We start from the raw sequence: 19,747 nt of genomic DNA, 5'->3' as shown, positions 1-19,747 counted from the left end.
AAAGCCTCTTGATGAAAGTGAAAGAGGAGAGTAAAAAAGCTGGCTTAAAACTCAACATTCAAAAAATGAAGATCATGGCCTCTGGTCCCATTACTTCATGGCAAATAGATAAGGAAACAACTGAAACAGTGACAGACTTTATTTTTTGGGGCTTCAAAATCACTGCAAATGGTGACTGCAGCCATGAAATCAAAAGACACTTGCTCCTTGGAAGAAAAGCTATGACAAACCTAGACAGCATATTAAAAAGCAGAGACATTACTTTACTGACAAAGGTCCATCTAGTCAAACCTATGATTTTTCCAGTAGTCATGCATGTGAGAATTGGACCATAAAGAAAGCTGAGTGCCAAAGAATTGATGCTTTTGAATTCTGATGCTGGAGAAGACTTGAGAGTCCCTTGGACTGCAAGAAGATCCAACCAGTCCATCCTAAAGGAAATCAGTCCTGAATATTCATCGGAAGGACTGATGCTAAAGCTCGAATACCTTGACCACCTGATGCAAAGAACTGACTCATTAGAAAAGACCCTGATGCTGGGAAAGACTGAAGGCAGGAGGAGAAAGGGATGACAGAGATGGATGGATGGCATCACCAACTTGATGGACATGAGTTTGAGCAAGCTCTGGGAGATGGTGAAGGACAGGGATGCCTGGCGTGCTGTGGTCCATGGGATTACAAAGAATTGGACACAACTGAGCGACTGAACAGAAAAGAGGATCAACAGGACTTCCCTGGTGATCCAGCTGTTAAGACTCAGTGCTTCCAATGCAGGAGGAACAGGTTCACTCATTGTCAGGGAAGTAAGATCCCATATGTGGTGCAGCCAAAAGGAAAAAACATGAGGACCAGCACCTCACCCAGACTGAGGCAGGGAGACGTGGAGGAAAGGAAGGTGGGGTGGAACTAGGGATGTGGGGACGGGAGAGTCAGGGAAAGTGTTCCTGGAGAAAGCAGCAGAACTTGAAGAGGCAAGCAGACAAGGGTGAGGGGTGATGAGTAATGATGAACAGTGTTTCAAACGAAAACTCGTCTCCAAGGTCCTCCTCCATATGAACTGGCCTCACTTCCTCTTCAACACGTTTCCCCCCCACTTCTTGCTCACCTTTCAGAGCTTTCAAAGTCTGGCTCGGCTACCACACAACTGAGCCTCATCTGACAACCCAGCTCGAAATCACTTCTCTCTCCATTAACTTCCTCAGCCAGCTCTCTTGTCCTCTGGCATGGAGCTACTCAGGGAACACTCACAGAATGAATTTCTACTGCTCCCTCTTAACCGTGGCTATGATAACCATGTCCCAACTAGCGCACCAGCCTAAGGCTGCCTCTTCCATCTCCAGGTGGGATTCCTCACGGCCACCCAAACCCACTAAGTTAACGCTGCTCCAATGACCCGTCATGTGGTTCCATCCTTCACGTTCCAGACCAGCTCCACTCCTTTTCTGAGGCCCATTCATGCTGCTCTCTCCTTCCCCAGCTGCCTCTGCCTTCAGGTTCAGTGTGATCCTGCCTTCAACAGGGTGGCAGGCTCACTTCCAGCCTCCCACCTGGCTCACCGTGCAAAGACCCAACAAACCGGCAAGGATGTACTGACAGGTTTGCTATGTCTCTGTCCCAGCTTTAAGGCAAGTTGAGAGGTCACTGGAGAAATAAAAAATCAGCAACAAAAAGGAGCACCTGACAATGTTTCTGTGGCAGCCTGGATAAGAAGGGAGTTTGGAGGAGAATGGACATGTGTATATGTATGACTAAGCCTCTTTGCTGTCCACCTGAAACTATTCTATCACTGTTAATTGGCTACACTCCAGCACAAAACAGAAAGTTAAAAAAATAAAATTAAAAAAGGGCGTACCTGAGATATGAGGGGAGGCAGAGGCAGATTTACAAAGAGGAAAGCGTGCCCAAGGTCTAAATCAAGTCAACTTAAAACACATCATTGTGTTTTCCTTTCTTTGCCCGACATGAATGACTTCTCCTGAACACTGACGAGCTAGCGTACTTTTCCCTCCAGATGGGTAACTTTGCCCCTTTGAGTCTAATCTCTGAGTTTCCACTGGAACAGAAAAGCGAAGTGTTTTTGCATTAAATTAAAAGGAACTCTCAAGGTTCCTTTCAGGTTGGTTTTATTTGTTTATATTGTTGTTTTACAGTTTTCTTATCCTGAGGCTACAGAAAGAATCAATGAGGGAAGATGAAATGTTTCAAGTATGTCTGTGTCCCTTCTAAAACCTTCACAGTGCCCTGGTTCTCAGCTGTAGACATTTTCAAGTTTCCATGAACATCTGTACTTCTGGGGGAAACTTCCCTTTTATCATTTCCTCCTCTAAACGGTTCTGCTGCAACTGGGAAAAGCTGGGGCGACACTACAGTTCTATACACATCCTTATCTTGCCCTGTGTGACAGGCCGTTTCCTCAGGACGGTTAGCTAGTTTATTAACTCCTGGCCGGCCTCCAGGAGTAAAGAAGGGTGAACACAGCTGGGGACAAAGCCAAGACCTTGTGCGGGACCTTTGCCCTTAAGTCAAGGAAGAAAGGATCTCTGCCAGACAAGTGACATCAAAGTGGGGGCAGCAAGGAGACTTGACAAGGCAGGACCCGTGGGTCCTCGAATAACTGTCCTCAAGAGGCAGAAACCCGAGACCAGGGTTCCCCTTGGACATATGGAGTTCCCAAATCTCTTCTAAAAATCCATCAAGGGGACTTCCTCGGTGGTTCAGAGGTTAAGACTTCACCTTCCGACACAAGGGGAGCGGGTTCAATCCCTGGTCGGGGAGCTGAGATCCCACATACCTTGCAGCCAAAACATAAAACAGAGGCAATATTGTAACAAATTCAATAAAGACTTTGGTAATGGTCCACATCACAAAAAATTTAAGAAAAAAAAAACCCATCAAGTGTGAAAAATGAAATTAGAAAGTCTGTTTGAGTTCTTATCCATATCACCAATACATTTTGTAGATACTAAAGCTTCTTACTAAAGGAAACTTTTACATGTAGTTTTAGGAGCCCTTATTGCGAGAAATCTTTCTTGTTAGATGAGCCAGAGGAAACTGTCACCTGTATCCTTCAAGAGTTGTACAAGCTATTCGGGTTTCCCTGGTGGCTCAGACGGTGAAGAATGTGCCGGCAATGCAGGAAACCTAGGTTTGATCCCTGGGTTGGGAAGATCCCCTGGAGAAGGTAATGGCAACCCACTCCAGTATTCTTGCCTGAAGAACCCCATGGACAGAGGAGCCTGGCGGGCTATAGTCCATGTGGTTGCAAAGAGTTGGACATGATTGAACGACTAATACCAACACACAAAGTATTCAACACAAGATTCATACTTCAAAAAATTCACAACTTCCAAAAGAAATCACCTAAAGCCCTTTGAATTTAGGTCTCAAGTTGTCTGAGTTACAAGGATCTCCACCTTCCCCAGCCCTTCTCACCCATTCGCTTGTTTCTCCGTCCCCTTCTACTCCTCCTGCCTCAGCACCACTCATTCCCTGCCCTCTCCTGTCTTTGTTTTTAACTGAGCAGTTTGCATCTCTTCTGAAAGACTTCAGAATCAGAAGCAAGGTGGAGAGAAAGGGCTTCTTGAATGGATTTTCTTCCTTTTATGGTGGTACACTTGGATCCCTTAAGTTCCAGGGTCTGTGGGTCTGAACTAGGTCACTTCCCCTAAAAGTCTCTTCTGGACCTGGAAACCCTTCCTCTTCTCCCCTCACACTGGCCTCATCAGCAGGATCCACCCTCCACTAAGCAGGGTCACTGTCCTTGCATTCACGGCGACCTGATGTGGAGGTCTCCTGGGAGGGTGAGTGGTGACAAAGGCCAGTGCTGGAGACCAGACTTCCCAGGCTGAGCCCAGGTCCAGAGTCCAGACTCTCACCTGAATGAGGAGACCGGTAGCGAAAGTCCTCTTTGGTCAGGAGTAGGAGAGCCTTGCCGTTCATCTCAAATGTGTTGCTGTCAATTGGCCTTAGAGAAAACTCGTTTTCAGCCCACTTGAGCCACTGGGCTACGTCATCTCTGCTCCAGAACATTGGCTGCAAGCCTGTTGGAGAGAGAGCAAGGCAGAAAGAAAAGAGAGAAAAAAGATCTCATCAGTTAGACAGCCGAGATAAAGGGAAAAGATTTCTGAATGGTTAACAAAACTGAGTCTCCATGTCTGAAGAGCCCTTAGGGTTCAACTCTGAATCTCAGGTACAACTCTAGCTTCAGGAGTGTCAAAGTGTGATATCAAATGAATTTTTTATTTAGAGGCAAAATGTGTGTGTGGGGAGAGAATTGCTTTTTGTGTCTCTAAGGAACCATAGGTCTCACAGCCCTGTTCTTCCTTGCCCAGCTGCAGTTCCAGGGGTATGTGGATTCCCAGTCGGTCCTGAAGGTGCAGCTCTATAGTGGCCTGAAGCACTGAGGGGGTGCGGAGTCATAATAATGTCAGTGGGCTTTGGATGCAACTCTAGAATCACAGGGCTTCCCTGTGGTGGCTCAGAGGGTAAAGAATCTGCCTGCAATGTAAGACCTAGGTTTGATCCCTGGGCCGGGAAGATCCCATGGAGTATGACATGACAACCCACTCCAGTATTCTTGCCTGGAGAATTCCATGCGCAGAACTGATTTGATGGCAGCCCAGTGTCCTTTTGAAGTGAGAATGTTCCAGAGTGGGGCTTGACCTGCCAGAGATGCCAAATAATATAGTGTTTCCTGCAACTTCTTCCAGAAAGAGCAACTCACTGGTCTCGAGGACACTATCAGCCTAGCCTCTGGGAATGAGAGGGCAAGGTAAGGATAACAGGTACTTGTTCATGTTACAACTTCCTGGTGGGGGTGGCACTTGAACTCTGAGTAGGAGCAGGAATGGGTTGGAGGGAGGGCGGCCCCCCAAGAGGATGGCTCAGGCTGGATCTGTCTGGAAGCCTGACTGTGAGTCTGTGTTTTCATTTTATTCTGTGGTTGTGGGAAACCTTTGACATATCATATGAGTGGTTTAGAGAACAGTAATTCTCAAAGTGTGCACCAGGTACCCTTCCAGGTTCCCAAGACCATCTCAGCGTGTATAAGTCAAAACTCTTTGTAACAATATGAAGAGGTTATTTGTTTTTTCTGTCGTTGTTGTTCTATTCTCAATCTTTCATGAGCACACAGTGGAATTTCCTAGCAGCTACACAGCATGTGATATTAAAGCAGACACAAGAATCCAGCCTTTTTTTAAATGAAGCCAGACGTTAAAAACACTTGCAAAAATGTAAGACAATGCCACTTTTTCACTGATTTTTTTTTTGGTTTTGGAAAACATATTCATAAATACATATTTATGTTAACATGTACTTGGCTTATTACTTTTTTGCGAGTTGGCACATATTTTGATATATATTACAACAAATAGTAAAAATTTTTGGTTTTAATTTCCAATACAGTACACATAAGATAGATAAAAGCCACATGAGCAAAGCTTTTTGGGGGTCTTCAATAATTTTAAAGGATCAAAAGAAATCCTGAAACCAACTGTTTGAGAACTGATGGGTTAAAAGCCAGATGCTCAAGAGTGTTTTATTCTCTAAAATATTGTATGAACTAATAGCTCAAATACAACAGAATCAATGTTTGCTAAGAGGAACTTCAGTCTGTTATTTACTGGTGGTTACTTAAACTTGCTAAGGGGACTCTGTGAGTGTGCTCTGACAGCGTCCTTCAGTCTGACCCTGGAAAGAAGGACCTTTCACCTGTCAGGCATCACAAAGAACTGGTCTATTTGGATGGGCTACTTTTCCTCCTGGGTAGATGAGGAAATGGAATAGCTCAGTGCCCTTGAGAAGATCCAGGGTGTCTGGGCAGGACCAGTGGCTCTGTCTTCCAGGTGGCTCCTTTGCAAAGTCTAGTTTTACGGAATGGCAGCTGGTTCCCTTGAAGTGTGGGGGAGTCCTTCTGAAACTGGTCCACTGTGTTGGGCACGGATAAAGAACTATGGGCACTGAAATTAGAGATGAGCTTCCCTGGTGGCTCAGATGGTAAAGAATCTGCCTGCTTTGCAGAAGACCCAGGTTCGATCCCTGGCTGGGAAAGATCCCCTGGACAAGGGAATGGCTACCCACTCCAGTATTCTTGGCTGGAGAATTCCATGGACAGAGGAGCCTGCTGGGCTACAGTCCACGGGGTCACAAAAAGTCTGACATGACTGAGTGACTAATACAGCATCATAGAGTTTTTTTCTTGGTTTTTAAGTTTCACAATATTTTTTTGTCACATGGGGAATAAAGGGGCACTGTAAAATAATACCATGCAATATGTTACTGCTCTATGATCTTTAGAATACACACAGCAACTAAAGAATTCAGGGTTTTGTTTTGGACTCTTGACTGGGCCAAGAAGCAATGCCTATGAAAAATGGTCCTTGGACATGGATGGACTTGGAGGGCCCTATGCTAAGTGAAATAAACTGGAGGAAGACAAATAATGTATGATATCACTTATATGTGGAATCTGAAAAATAAACTAGTGAATATAACAAAACAGAAGCAGACTGACAGGCATAGAGAAGAAACTAGTAGTTACTTGTGGCAGGGGGGCAACACAGGGGTGGGTGAGGCGGGAGGTACGAAGGATGTACAGGCTCAAGGATGTCTGGTACAAGATGGGGAAATATAGCCAATATTCAGTGATAACTGTGATCTTTAAGAACTGTATTCTTAAAAGTTTAAAAAATGGTTTAAAAAGTAAAAAAAAATGGTTCTTGGACATAGGAGGTACCCCAACTCTTTCCAATGACCTTAAAGATGCGTATCTGGGACCATAGAGAGGTGGGGATGGGCATGAAAAAGGCTCAGCAAAATCTCAACTTCTGAACCAGTGAAGAAAGGCCTTAAGAGTTGGCTTCCACAGTCATGGTGTCATCTCTGAAGAGGAACAGCGGGGTGACTAGTTATTAGGGACTTTTCTTCTCCTTCCCATGAACAGCGAGAGCACAGCCAGCCCTTTGGGGACAAATATGAGGACTGGCCAAGCGTGGCTGAAGGAAGAGCCTAGTGGTGAGAGGACCACAGAGCAGAAGATGCTCGGTCAGAAACAGGAAAAAGGATGGGGCTGCTTATTGGAAGTGCGAGTGCCAAGGCAAATACAGAACCGAATCCCACTCGGGAGGGGAAATGAGAGTAAAATGCTGAAGTTTCTGCAGAGGAGACACTGAAACAAGAGAGGCGGGTGAGAAGGGGGTGGGGGATGCAAGTAGTAATTTGAGGTTCTTTATATTCTATGGAAGAAAATACTCATGAGTAATCTTTTCCCTAAATACAAGAAGAGTCACACACTCCAAACAGACCTGCCGGTTGAGAACAACTGTTTCTCTTTTCACTTCCCATTAATCTCTCCTACAGCCCAGCCCCTGAAGAAAGCAAAACCATAATGCGGAAACCCCCTCGCCAGGGGACCCACTGAAGGTTCTGGGCTTGTGGGCTCAGGGGACCCGGTGAGTCCCAGTCAGTTCAGCAAACACCATGGCAATTCCAGCAGTTTTACAAAAGTGACCCCGACAGACCAAGCTACCTGCTGGAGGCCAGGCTACACATTTATCAGAATCGCCACCACTCTTCCAAGGAGAGAATGTGGACACATTCACTGAGCTGGAAAGAGGCTTGATAATAAACTCTGGTGTTCGGGACTTCCAGGGTGGTCCAGTGGTTAAGAATCCACCTGCCAATGCGGGGGGACACGGGTTCAGTCCCTGTGGGCTGGGAAGATTCCACAGTGCCGCAGGACAGCTAAGCCCGTGCACAGCTACTGAAGCCCAAACGCCCGAGAGCTCATGCTCTGCAACAAGAGAAGCCACCGCAATGAGAGGCCCATGCACCGCAACTAGAGAAAGCCTGTGTGCAGCAATGAAGACCCAGCACAACCAAAAAGAAACACATTTAAAATAAAACAAACTCTGGTGTTCACAGGCAAGTCCCCCTGCTAGTTCTTTAAAAAGTCCTGGTGTAGGATGTGCTTGGCTACTCTAATTGAGGAAAAACAAGCCCCCTTTGCTCAAACCTCAAGAGCCTAAGGCCTGTGTGTTATAGCCTTGGACTCAGAGTCATCTTTTAAACACTTCGACCATCCAGCACTATTTTGAGCACTTTATGAGTATCAGTTGATTTGACTGCATGCTCACAGCAACCCTGAGATAAGGTTTCAGGGTGAGGAAACTGAGGCCCAGTGCATTTAAGGGATTTGCCCAAAGGCATGCGACCAGAGTCACAAAAGGACCCGGGATTCGAAACCAGGCTGTTTTGGTTTCTGAGTCTGTGTTCTTCCGCACCACATTCTCTGACCCACGCACTTCCCATTCAGATTCATTTTCAACATCTATTAGGGATTCAGAAACGACTGAGTGAACCGAATCTTCCCTATTCAAGATTTTGATCCTGGGAGGTTTCTCAAGTTATCAACGAACTAAAAATAGAGCCCAAAATCCTGTAGATCCCTGGAGAAATACATTTATACAAGGGAAGAGTAAGGAGGTGGAGGCGAGACTCTGCTTTTAACTCATCCAGGAAGGCTTTGCATCACCAGCTACTTGCTCACAGGCACTCGCTGCGTAGACACTGATCCTGAATAGACAGCCGCTACAGTACTCTTGCCTGGAAAATCCCATGGACAGAGGAGCCTGGTGGGCTGCAGTCCATGGGGTCGCGAAGAGTCGGACACGACTGACTGACTTCACTTTCACTTTTCACTTTCATGCATTGGAGAAGGAAATGGCAACCCACTCCAGTGTTCTTGCCTGGAGAATCCCAGGGACGAGGGAGCCTGGTGGGCTGCCGTCTATGGGGTCGCACAGAGTCGGACACGACTGAAGCGACTTAGCAGCAGCAGCAGCAGCAGTATAACAGCACACAGGCAAGACCAGGGAGGAATGGGTCACATGCAACTTGTTTCACACTTATCTCTTGCAACGTTAACTTGCAACATTAACAAAGGGACTTCCCTGATGGTCAAGTAGCTGACTGTGAGCTCCCAATACAGGGGGCCTGGGTTTGATCCCTAGTCAGAGAATTAGAGCCAGCATGCCACAACCAAACCCTGGCAAAGCCAAATAAATAAATAAATATTAAAAAAAACAATTAAGTTAGAGAACATATATGTTAATGATCATTAGTGAAAAGAAAAAGACAGAGACCATTATTATACTGTACCTACATCCTGTTGTTCCCTGTGTACATAACAAGCCTGAGAAAGCCACCCTAAGACCCGCATTTGGAATGTCATTTAATTTCAGAGGGTAGCTGAGAATGATTTTATACAGAAGAAATGAACTGCTATGCTTAAGAAAATTACTAAGCATTCCACCGCACTTTTTTTTTTCCCCCAAGTGGGTCAAGTCAAGTTCATGGGGCCGTACCCTTTAATGACATACCCAGACCCTTAAACTTCCTTCTGATAGTTCTCCAATTCCACGTTCAAAGGAGCAGCCACGTTCATCAGTACACGCTTAGCCTCATTTCAGACTTTCTTAGTTGTGTTTAAACTAATGATGGAAAGCGTGCTGGGAGTCAGGGACCTGAATCTTACTCCCAGATCTGCCATTAAGTAACATGTGTTTCTGGGCCAGTCACTCAGTTTCTCTGTGGTTCAGTGGTTTCATCTGTTAAATGAGGGGCTTAGAGTATGTGACTTCTATTCCCTTTTGGGTTTAATATGGTCAACATGCTTCCACTTAATATGAATCCCAAAATCCAAAGAACTTAAGCAGCCAGGACCTTTTCCTACAGAGCAACTCCATGCTCACGACCATGACCCAGAGACTGTAACTTCCTGAAGGCTCCTCTGAATCATGGAAAACAGATTAAGTTACTTTAAATAGATGTTGGTGCTTATGAGTGTTTTTATTATATTCTAATTCATGAAAATTTATAACCTGGTAATGGGTTATAATTACCCAATAATAAACATAACATTTTAAGAAGGTGCTTTCACATGGATGACCTCAGGTTATTCTCCAAAAAGCCCTGTGAAACCCATTGCAGTCTCACTTCAAGTTGAAAGATGAGGAAATAGGGGCTCAGAGTCATTAGAGGATTTTGCTGGTTTGCATAATACCCAATTCAAGCTCTTTTGCTGTAGTAAACATTCATCAGAAGCAGCCTTTATCCTAAACGTTCTGTATACACAGAAATTGGCTGCAGAATCAGTGGCTTAGAGGACAGAAGCAGAAAAGACAGAAGACAATCCCCACCCATCTGACTCATGAGGAAACTGAAGCTGGGAAAAGTTGAGTTTGAACTCTCCTCAAGCTGCCCCAGGTTCCCTCTTTCCAACCTCCCATGGGGTCTCATAACTTGATCCGATGACAAAGAATCATTCTGTCACCCTTGACAGTGAGGACAGCTATCACTTCCTTGCTTAGTCATCTTGCCTTTGGATTAAACATCCTTCACTGGTCGAAACAGAAGTTCAGTACTGCCTTTTTCAGAGCCTCACCAGCCTGCCTGCCTCCTCCTGAGATCCTCTGTGGCTCCCATTCCTAAACATAGTGCCAGAGGCAGGACTAGAACCTTTCTGTCTCTGGACAATGTTTTTATTCATAATAGTGAACACTGAGCATTTATGCAAGTCTTTACTACAATGATGATTCTTCTCATTTTGTAGAGGAGAAAACTGCATAACACGATAAACGGAACTGGTGGGGCTGGGACTGAAAATCAGACCCACTCAACACCCCACCGTACGGATTCTCAAGTGGCCCCTTAGACTGTTCAGAATAAAAAATTTTCGGAAAGCTCCCAAAGGCGTAACTCGAATTTGCTGTGTGCTGGCAACTATTCACACTGCGTTTACATCGTAGTCACAACAGATTACATAGCATTTACATTGTGTGAGGAATTATAAAGTTATCTAGAGATGACTTAAAGTACATGGGAAGGTATGTGTAGGTTATATGCAAATACTATGCGATTTTATGTAAGGGGCTTGAGCATCTATGGATTTTCGTATCTAGCGGGGGCCAGGGGGCCGGTCCTGGAATCACTCTGCCACGTGGATACCCAGGGATGTCTGGAACAGCAGACACTTAGAAGCATTTATTGTGTGCCAGGTGCTGTTCTAAATGTCTTCTGTTTGTAACTCATGTAATCCCCACAGGGATGCTATACAATAGAAACATTCACCATCCTTATTTACAGAGGAGAAAACTGGAACACTAGGAGGTTAAGCGACTTGGCCAAAGTCACACACCCAGTGGAAGAGCCAACATTTGAACCCGGTCGGTCTAGCCCAAAGTTCCTATTTATTAATTCCTTGCCTCTCTAAGGTTATTTTGGTGTTTTGGCAGGACGTTAAATTAAATTCAGGATTAAAAAAAAAAAAAGAGAGAGACAGACAGAGAAGTTTCAGTGATTGTGTGAACTTTCACAGTATTTAAGCAAGTAGGCACAGGGCACCAGCTCGGAAACTCCGTGTCCCTGCTGTGTGATCTCGGACAAGTTTCTTAACCTCTCTGTGTCTCACTTGCCTCAACTGGAGAATGAGGACAACTCTCAAGCTGACAAGCGAGTGCCACTGAATCACAGATGATGTGTTTGTCAAATGTGCAGATGACATAAAGCTAGTATAGAGTAAGATGATTCAATGATGATAGAAGATACAAAGGACAGTATTTGGCATAGAGCGGGCATTTTATAGTTACCACCATGATTATTTTTATAATCTCCCTATCCTGCACATACATAGCTGCTGTTTGTAACCCATCTGTGAAGAAAGTATATTAATCAGTATTAGATTTTTACCTTGACATTTTCCATCACCATTCCAGCCTGCGACCTATATCTAGTATCATCTATACTTCACAGCTTCATGTCAACTTTGCCTTTGATAAGCATCTGTTACCTCAACAGGTTACTGACAAAGTGCTGATTAGCTGAGGGCTGAGAAGAGAGCCTTCTGGTGACAAACCAGCCACCTCCTTTTAGATGGATACTGATCAAGTTATTGGCTCCATTTGGAGTGTGTGTTTGCCCGCACTCAGTTGCGTCTGAGTCTTTGCAACGCCATGAACTGTAGCCCAATAGGCTCCTCTGTCCGTGGAATTCTCCAGGAAAAAATACTGGAATGAGTAGCTATTCCCTTCTCCAGGGGATCTTATTGACCCAGGGATATAACCCACATCTCCTGCGTGGCAAGTGGATTCTTTACCACTGTGCCCCCTGGGAAGCCCTGGCCCCATTTGCATGCAGGTGTTCAATGATCAACCCCCCTAACTACTCCGGTATTTAGATACATCTTTCTAGTTCAGCCATAAAAGGAACCATCTAAAATTCAAATAAAATGCTTTCTTGATGTCCAGAAATACAATAACTACAAAATCTATAGCACCTTTATTGACTAAGATGAAAAAAGGGAGAAGGTGATTGGGGCCTAAGGAATAACTTTTCCTAAGTGCTCATAACATACATATTTGAAAATCTCTCCTGAATTTCATCTGTAAGTTGTATCAGGTCAGCTATTTTTAGTCTGTACGTATTCCCTTTTCTCCTTTTCTGAGCGTAGGGTAAACAGTGGTTCGTATTCTCTCTTTTAGGATCTCTTTCATTTCCTGCAAACCTTAGGGATCACTATCAGTGACTTTTCACCCTTGTAAATTCTCTATTCTGGGATGTCATCTGTCTGGGCCAAAAGAGCCTTGAATCTATTTAGAATGACTTAGATTCGTTTCTACAATCGACTCATCTGCCTTGGGCTTCAATTCCCTTATGGCAGTTTGTAGTACCTGTTTCAGTCTGACAATCACCCTCCTTGATGGAAGAGGGGGAGGAAAGAGAGAAGTTGTCCAGTTTTGTTTTCTCTTTGCCACCAACTCAGTCTAGGTGCTGAGACCACGCTTGTTCTCTTACTGCCCCTCCAAACATACCATTTTCTTAAGTATCTCCCATTGTTTTTAGCTCGCTTAGCTTTAACATTCTAGATCTAAAAAAATCTCTCCTTTAAGAGAAATATCGTATGAAATCCCTTATATGTGAAATCTGAAAAGAAAGGTTACAAATGAACTTAAAAAACAGAAAGAGACTCACAGACCTGGAGAACAAGCTTACGGTTGCCGGAGGGGGCGGGAGAAGGGATAGTTAGGGAGTTTGGGATGGACATGTACACACTGCTGTGTTTAAAATGGATAACCGGCAAGGACCTACTGGACGGCACATGGGCCTCTGCTCAGTGTTGTGTGGCAGGCTGGACAGGAGGGGAGTTTGCGGGCGAATGATACATGTGTATGTATGGCTGAGTCCCTTTGCTGTTCACATGAAACTATCACAACATTGTTAATCAGCCATACTCAAATACAAAATAAAGTTTTAAAAAAATAAAAATCTCTCCATTATATGTCCAAAAATTTTTTTTGTTGACGTATAGTTGATGTAGGCTATTATATAAGCGTACAGTAATTCACAATCTTTAAAGATTATACTCCACATATAGTTATTATAACATATTGGCCATATTCTCTATGTTGTATAATATATCCTTGTAGCTTATTTTACACTTAGTAGTTTGTACTTCTTGTTCCCTTCCTCCTATCTTTTCCCCTCCCTCCCCATCCTCTCCACTGGTGACCACTGATTTCTTCTCTACACCTGTGTGTCTATTGCTTTTTTGTTATATTCACTAGTAGGTTGTACTTTTTAGATTCTACATATAAGTGATATTATACAGTATTTGTCTTTCTCTTTCTGATTTATTTCACTTAGCAAAATACCTGCCGGGTCTATCCATGTTGTTGCAGATGGCAAAATGTCATTTTTTGTATTAAAAAATTTTTTATTTCCAGTAAGTTGTTCTTTCATCCTCTTAGAAAATCTGAGCTCATTAGACTGGTACACAGAAAATAGTGGGAAGATAAATTGGCATGATCCTTCTGGTAAATAATGTGGTGATAGTTCAAGGGCCCTATAAATGTTAACTTTGGGGAATTTACCTTAAGAAAATAATTTCAGACAAAGAGAAACTGTTCATGCACAAAGATGTTCACTGCAGTATTATTTTTAATAGTTTAAAAAACTGGGAACATCCATAAGGAAATAGTTAAGGAATCTATAAACATCATCTCTGGTAGAAAATGATGCAGCTAATAACATAATATTTATAAAAAGTATCTATACATATGGAAAAATCACCACATAACATGTGAACATATGTATTATAATCTCAAACAACTTATGGAAAAATATTATAATGCAACATAAAAATATTAACAACCGTCACTCAGCCAAATGACAGGTGATGTTTACTGTCTCCTTTTCATTCTTTTTTTCCCCCTAATTCTCCCTATTAAGCATGTGTTACTTTTATATTTAAAAAGATCTGTTTAAAAAGGGAGCTCATCAGAGAACGTCCCCTCAACAGCTTCATCAGATTCTTTCATCGTCTTCTTCCTTCTCATGCCCCGAGCAGTTGATACGCCAGAATTTCATTTTCAAGAGCACCCTGGTTCTTTAGACTTGGTTTTGCCTCCTTTCAGATCACGGATCCTTAGGTACTTTTTCCCCTCAACTGAAATCATTTGTCTTCTTCTAGTCAAGAGAAGACATTTGCTCATGCCTTTTAATTCCCTTCCCCAATTCCAAGATGACGTTTTCATTCTCACCACAATTCCCCATCATTTCTACTTGGCCAACCAATTCCTCATCTGTCAGACTTGAGTCCAAAATACCAGTGCCCTTCAACTGCTACTTCTACCTTCTGGGAAGTTAAAGTGCTAATCGTGTAGCTGAAGACAACTGCTCAGTGATACTCACATCAGGCTTGGCACACAATGGTCCCCTGGTAATGCCAGACTGTAAGACAAAAGAACCCCAATACTAGTAACCTACCCATGGGACAGCTCTGCAGCCTGTCACTGCCACCCTCTCCTAACACCCTTCTCACCACGTAGGACACTTGTGATCTGTGAGGTTCACTGCCACTACCAGATGCTTCTGAGACAGGTTGGGATCTAGGGCTCATTGCTGCAGTGCTTGTACCTGGACAAATCTCCATGAGCAACAGAATACAAAGAATAAGGGATTAAAAAGAATGGTGTGCATGCGTGGTTGGGGCAATAAAATTAAGGACAAGATACAAAAAGACCAAAACCCAACTTCAGCCACTTATGAAGAGCTGGAGCAAAAACAGGGTGTTGGAAGCAAAAGCAGGATACTGCACATACCCTCTGCACTCAACACCACCAAAGGGGTGGGCAGACCACCTAAGCCACCCCTCTGGCCCGACCCCTGGACACACCCTTACCCTCACCCCATATAAGGAACCAGTTCACCCCTCCTTGGCAAGCAAGCAAAGGAAACATATGTGTTCTCACTCCCCGCTGCTGCAGCAGGGACCCTGATAAAGGCCTGCCTGAATTTCCTATCTGGCCCCTGATTGATTTCTATTGATTAAGGAGGCCAAGAACCCAGCTGGGTAACACTTCCACACGTATGCCATCCTAGTAACTATTCTGTGAAAGAGCTCAGGTTGGCACAACTGCATCTGCAGAAGACACTGAAGCTCAGAGAGGTTGAGTTACTTCCCCAAGGTCACAATGGGCCCCAGAACCAGAATTGTTCCTGGTCTTCTATATCTGCCTAGTGAGCTTCCTCTCCGTCAAAGGAAATAAAGAATACAAAAGCCCCTTGCATTCTAATGCACGCTAAAATGCACTGTAAAAATGCAAGGGGATTAGGAATAATTAACCATAAACTCAACTCCTGGCAGGTCTGGCTTAGCTGCAGATCCAGAACTCTGAGCCGTTTCTGACCTCTGCTAAGGGGGTACAGGGGGCAGGGTTTCCCTCAGGATAAACAAACCTTCCAAAATAAAACAAACTATCATCAGATCCTGTTAAGCTGCTGCTTCCCAGAGCATTTCCCAGGGGTCTTTTCTGATGCCTTTCCCTTCCCTGCAGGCCGAGTTCTGGCCCCCACCCCAGTCCTGGATGGACTCTGATCAACTTCAGCGTTCTCATTCCTCTGGGTCTGCCCCTGACCCTGGATGGGCGGCTATCTGTTCATCACTGCTCTTGGCACACAGATGCTATCACTAGGGGATGGGACGTTCTCAAACATTTCCTATTTTTGTCCTCAGGGTCACCCTATATCTCAGCACTCAGTTTCCAAGTGGAGGTTGGACGATTATAACAGTGTCTTTTCAGCCAAACCCCCCAAGAGCAAGAATACTACATGTTCATGTTTTGATCCAAAGTCCCACTCTAGTCCCTGGAAAAAATTTTCCTTATACACTTCATTTTGTGGATTTTTTCTGGCTTTCATTCAGTTTTAGCCACAGAGGGGTTTTTTATCAGCAAACCTATTGACAGCAAAACTGGCCCAGGGCCCGCTATTCATTCTTACAAACATGAGTTCGACGATTCCCCCACATTTCTGCCTTTAGGCAGCAAGCCCAATGTGGTGAGAGGCATGGAATATTTTAGATTAAAAACTTGGGTTTTGGAGTCAGATAGTCCTGAGTTCAAAGACTGGTTCTGCCACCTGCTCAGTAGCCTTGGATAAGTTATGTCTCTGGATCTCAATTTCCTCAGCAGTAAAATGAGGCCAAGAACAGTATTTACCTCCTTGGGCAAAATTAAATATGAAGTAAGATAACTCATACAAAAGCTCTGCACTGGACTTCCCCTGGGGGTCTAGTGGTGAAGAATCCACCTGAAATGCAGGGGACACGGGTTCGATCCCTGGCCTGGGAAGATGCCACACACTGTAGCCTGTGAGCCGCAACCACTGAGCCCCGAGACCTGGAGACCATGCTCTGCAACAAGAGAAGCCACCGCAATGAGAAGCCCGAGCCTATAGCTGGAGAGTAGCCTCTGCTCACTGCACTAGAGAAAGCCTGAGTGCTGCAACGAAGACCCAGCACAGCCAAAAATAAAACAAACAAATAATTTTTAAAAAGGACTCTGCACTATACCTGGTCCATGGAAAGTGCTCAATGCATTCTGGGGAGCTGGGTAGGGCAGAGACCCCAAAGCAAATCTGTTGTGCTTTGTCATCTGTTCAGGAGACTGAAAGGTTTTCTAAAGCTCACTGGAGCCTCAGAAGCTGAAGCAAGGGTTCTTGTGAGTCGTGTGAAGGGTCTGGTGGGAGCTACGAGCCCAGCATGGGGTTTTAAGGGGGGGTGGGCATCATCTGTGTGCAGGCCGGGAAGACGGCTCAGGAGGAGATGTAGAGACAGGCAGGGAGCAGGTGAGAGGCTGGAGGCAAAAAGGCCAGGGTAAGAGTCCACTCAGGCCTGTGATTAGGGTGAGGTAAGTGAGGCGCTTACTTCGGGTGCAGAATTGAAGGCAGTGCCCAAAAGCTCAGGAATCACAAACAATAATGATAGTTTTAATGCGTTATTTTAAAATCAAACTACTGTGCTGGCCAAAAAGTTCTTTTGGGTTTTTCTGTACAATGTTATGGAAAAACCCGAAGGAATTTTTTGACCTGCCCAATAAATGCAAAAAAAATTCATAATGAACAAAATATCAACATTTTAACTAAAGTTACATTGAAAAAAGAGATAATGGGGATGGTGTTGTGATGAAGGGGAAGAGGACAGACTAGAGTGATCCGGAAGATAATGGACCCCTTTGAGAATTCAGTGAGCGCTACTGACCCTTTTTGGGCTTCCCCAGTGGCTCAGTGGTAAAGAATCTGCCTGTCAATGCAGAGGATATAGGTTTGATCCTTGGGTTGGGAAGATCCTCTGGAGAAGGAAATGGCGACCCACTCCAGTATTCTTGCCTGGAGAATTCCATGGACAGAGGAGCTTGGTGGGCTACAGTCTACAGGGTCGCAAAGAGTTGGACATGACTGAGGGACTGAATGACAACAACCGATCTTTGAAAATGCATAGACCCATGCACACCAACATTCCCCTGCAATTTCAAAGTTTGTGGACTAGCTCCAGTTTACCTATGGACACTTGGACAATCAGTTGAGAACTTTTTTGCCTTGTACATGCCAAGAGATCTGATGATATGTACTAGGGTTATAATGCAAAAACCAAGTTAGGTTTGAGGAGAGAAACACACACATCTCTCCTGATATTTTGGGGGAGAAGAGAAGAGAAGAGAAGAGAAGAGAGAGGCTGGCAGGCTGACCTCCTCTCACGCTGCAAAGGGTGGGAGGGCGGGTGGGGGCAGGCAACGAAATGATGAAAGCCAACTTGGACGTCATTTCCTTGTGAAATGCACATATCTGACCTTAAACACGGGATGGCCTGTCTTCAGGTATTTTGGAACTCATTGCTAACATATTGCAAGTTTTTATTCATAGTGTTGAAGGTTAATCACTGCAAATTATCTTAACTTTATGAATGCTGAAGCAACTGGGCTGGCATGGAAAGAGACCACTGAGATGAATTTCTAAAGGAAGGAGGCGATGAAGGGCAGAATTTCTCATATTGCTGGGTGGAGAGACACATTTTTATTTTCAACTCTACTGATATTTATGCACACACACAAAAAGCCCAATTTTAAGAAGAAATAAATATGTAGGAAAATAGACATGAAGAGAGTTGAAACGTTCCTCAAATAGATTTAGCAAGCAAATCAAAATGGGTTGGGAAAGCTGGTGCAAGGTTTTCTACTCCTCTGTGGAAATGGATGGGGCGCAGAGGACCTAAAGATCTCATTGGATTTGCAAGAGCCATGGAACACAGACGATCCACTCTGGGTGTCTGGATACAGAAGAATGAATATCCTTTGTGTGCCCTCACTTTTTAAGAAATTTACTGGGGTATATAGTTGCTTTACAACATTGTATTAGTTTCTGCTGTACAACGAAGCAAATCAACTCTATGTATGTACATACATATCCCTCCCTCTTGGATCTCCCCCCTCCCCTGCCATCATGCCATCAGCCCTCTAGGTCATCACAGAGCACCAAGCTGAGCTCCCCGTGTTATACAACAGGTTCCCACCAACTATCTATTTTACACACGGTCACATATATATACGCCACCACTTCTTTCCCAATTTATCTCATCTCTCCTCCCCACCTCTCCATGTCCACATGTCTGTTTTCTATGTCTGTGTCTCTATTCAGTTCAATTCAGTCGCTCAGTCATGTCCGACTCTTTGTGACCCCATAAACCACAGCACGCCAGGCCTCCCTGTCCATCACCAACTCCTGGAGTTCACCCAAACCCATGTCCATTGTGTCGGTGATGCCATCCAACCATCTCATCCTCTGTCGTCCCCTTCTCCTCCTTCCCTCAATCTTTCCCAGCATCAGGGTCTTTTCAAATGAGTCAGCTCTCTGCATCAGGTGGCCAAAGTAGTGTCTCTACTACTACCCTGCAAACAGGCTCTCTGTACCATTTTTCTAGATTCCACATATATGCATTAATATACAGTATTAGTTTTTTTCTTTCTGACTTACTTCACTGTGTGTGACAGTTTCTAAGTCCATCCACATCTCTACAAATGATACAACTTCATTCATTTTCATGGCTGAGTAATATTTCATTGTACTACATCTTCTTTATCTGTTCTGCTCTTCTTCTCTTAAACCACACAGGATCATCTTGTGTGCCTGCTGGTCTGCAGAACATTCATTTGCAAAGTGTAACCAGAGCAGAACTCACTCTCCCTCTGGACGGGCTGATGAGCCCTGTCACTGGCAGCCGGGGTCTCTCCCGTGTGTGGTTCAGTTGTGCCTGGTCCCTTCTCTCCTGGATTTTAAAGCAGGCTGCCTTGCCCCAAGGAGAGGGGAGATTCAGCCATATATATATATACACACATACATGTATCCATTTGGGAGA

At 44.4% G+C, this 19,747-nt stretch overlaps 1 protein-coding gene across 5 annotated transcripts in view; it reads right to left on the bottom strand.

Moving 5' to 3' along the window:
- Positions 1-19,747, bottom strand: part of ETV6 (ETS variant transcription factor 6) — a 289,838-nt gene that overhangs the window by 54,098 nt on the left and 215,993 nt on the right. For all 5 annotated transcript variants that reach the window (XM_045165309.1, XM_045165308.1, XM_045165311.1 and 2 more), the window contains one exon: positions 3,876-4,040. In XM_045165309.1, coding sequence (XP_045021244.1) covers positions 3,876-4,040 — 165 coding nt within the window. The remainder of the gene's footprint in view (positions 1-3,875; positions 4,041-19,747) is intronic.

This window comes from Bubalus bubalis, chromosome 4 (genome assembly GCF_019923935.1).
Source record: "Bubalus bubalis isolate 160015118507 breed Murrah chromosome 4, NDDB_SH_1, whole genome shotgun sequence".
NCBI classification, from domain to species: Eukaryota; Metazoa; Chordata; class Mammalia; order Artiodactyla; family Bovidae; genus Bubalus; species Bubalus bubalis.
Note: the sequence above shows the minus strand (reverse complement) of the source record. Positions and strands in the feature narration are given on the sequence as shown.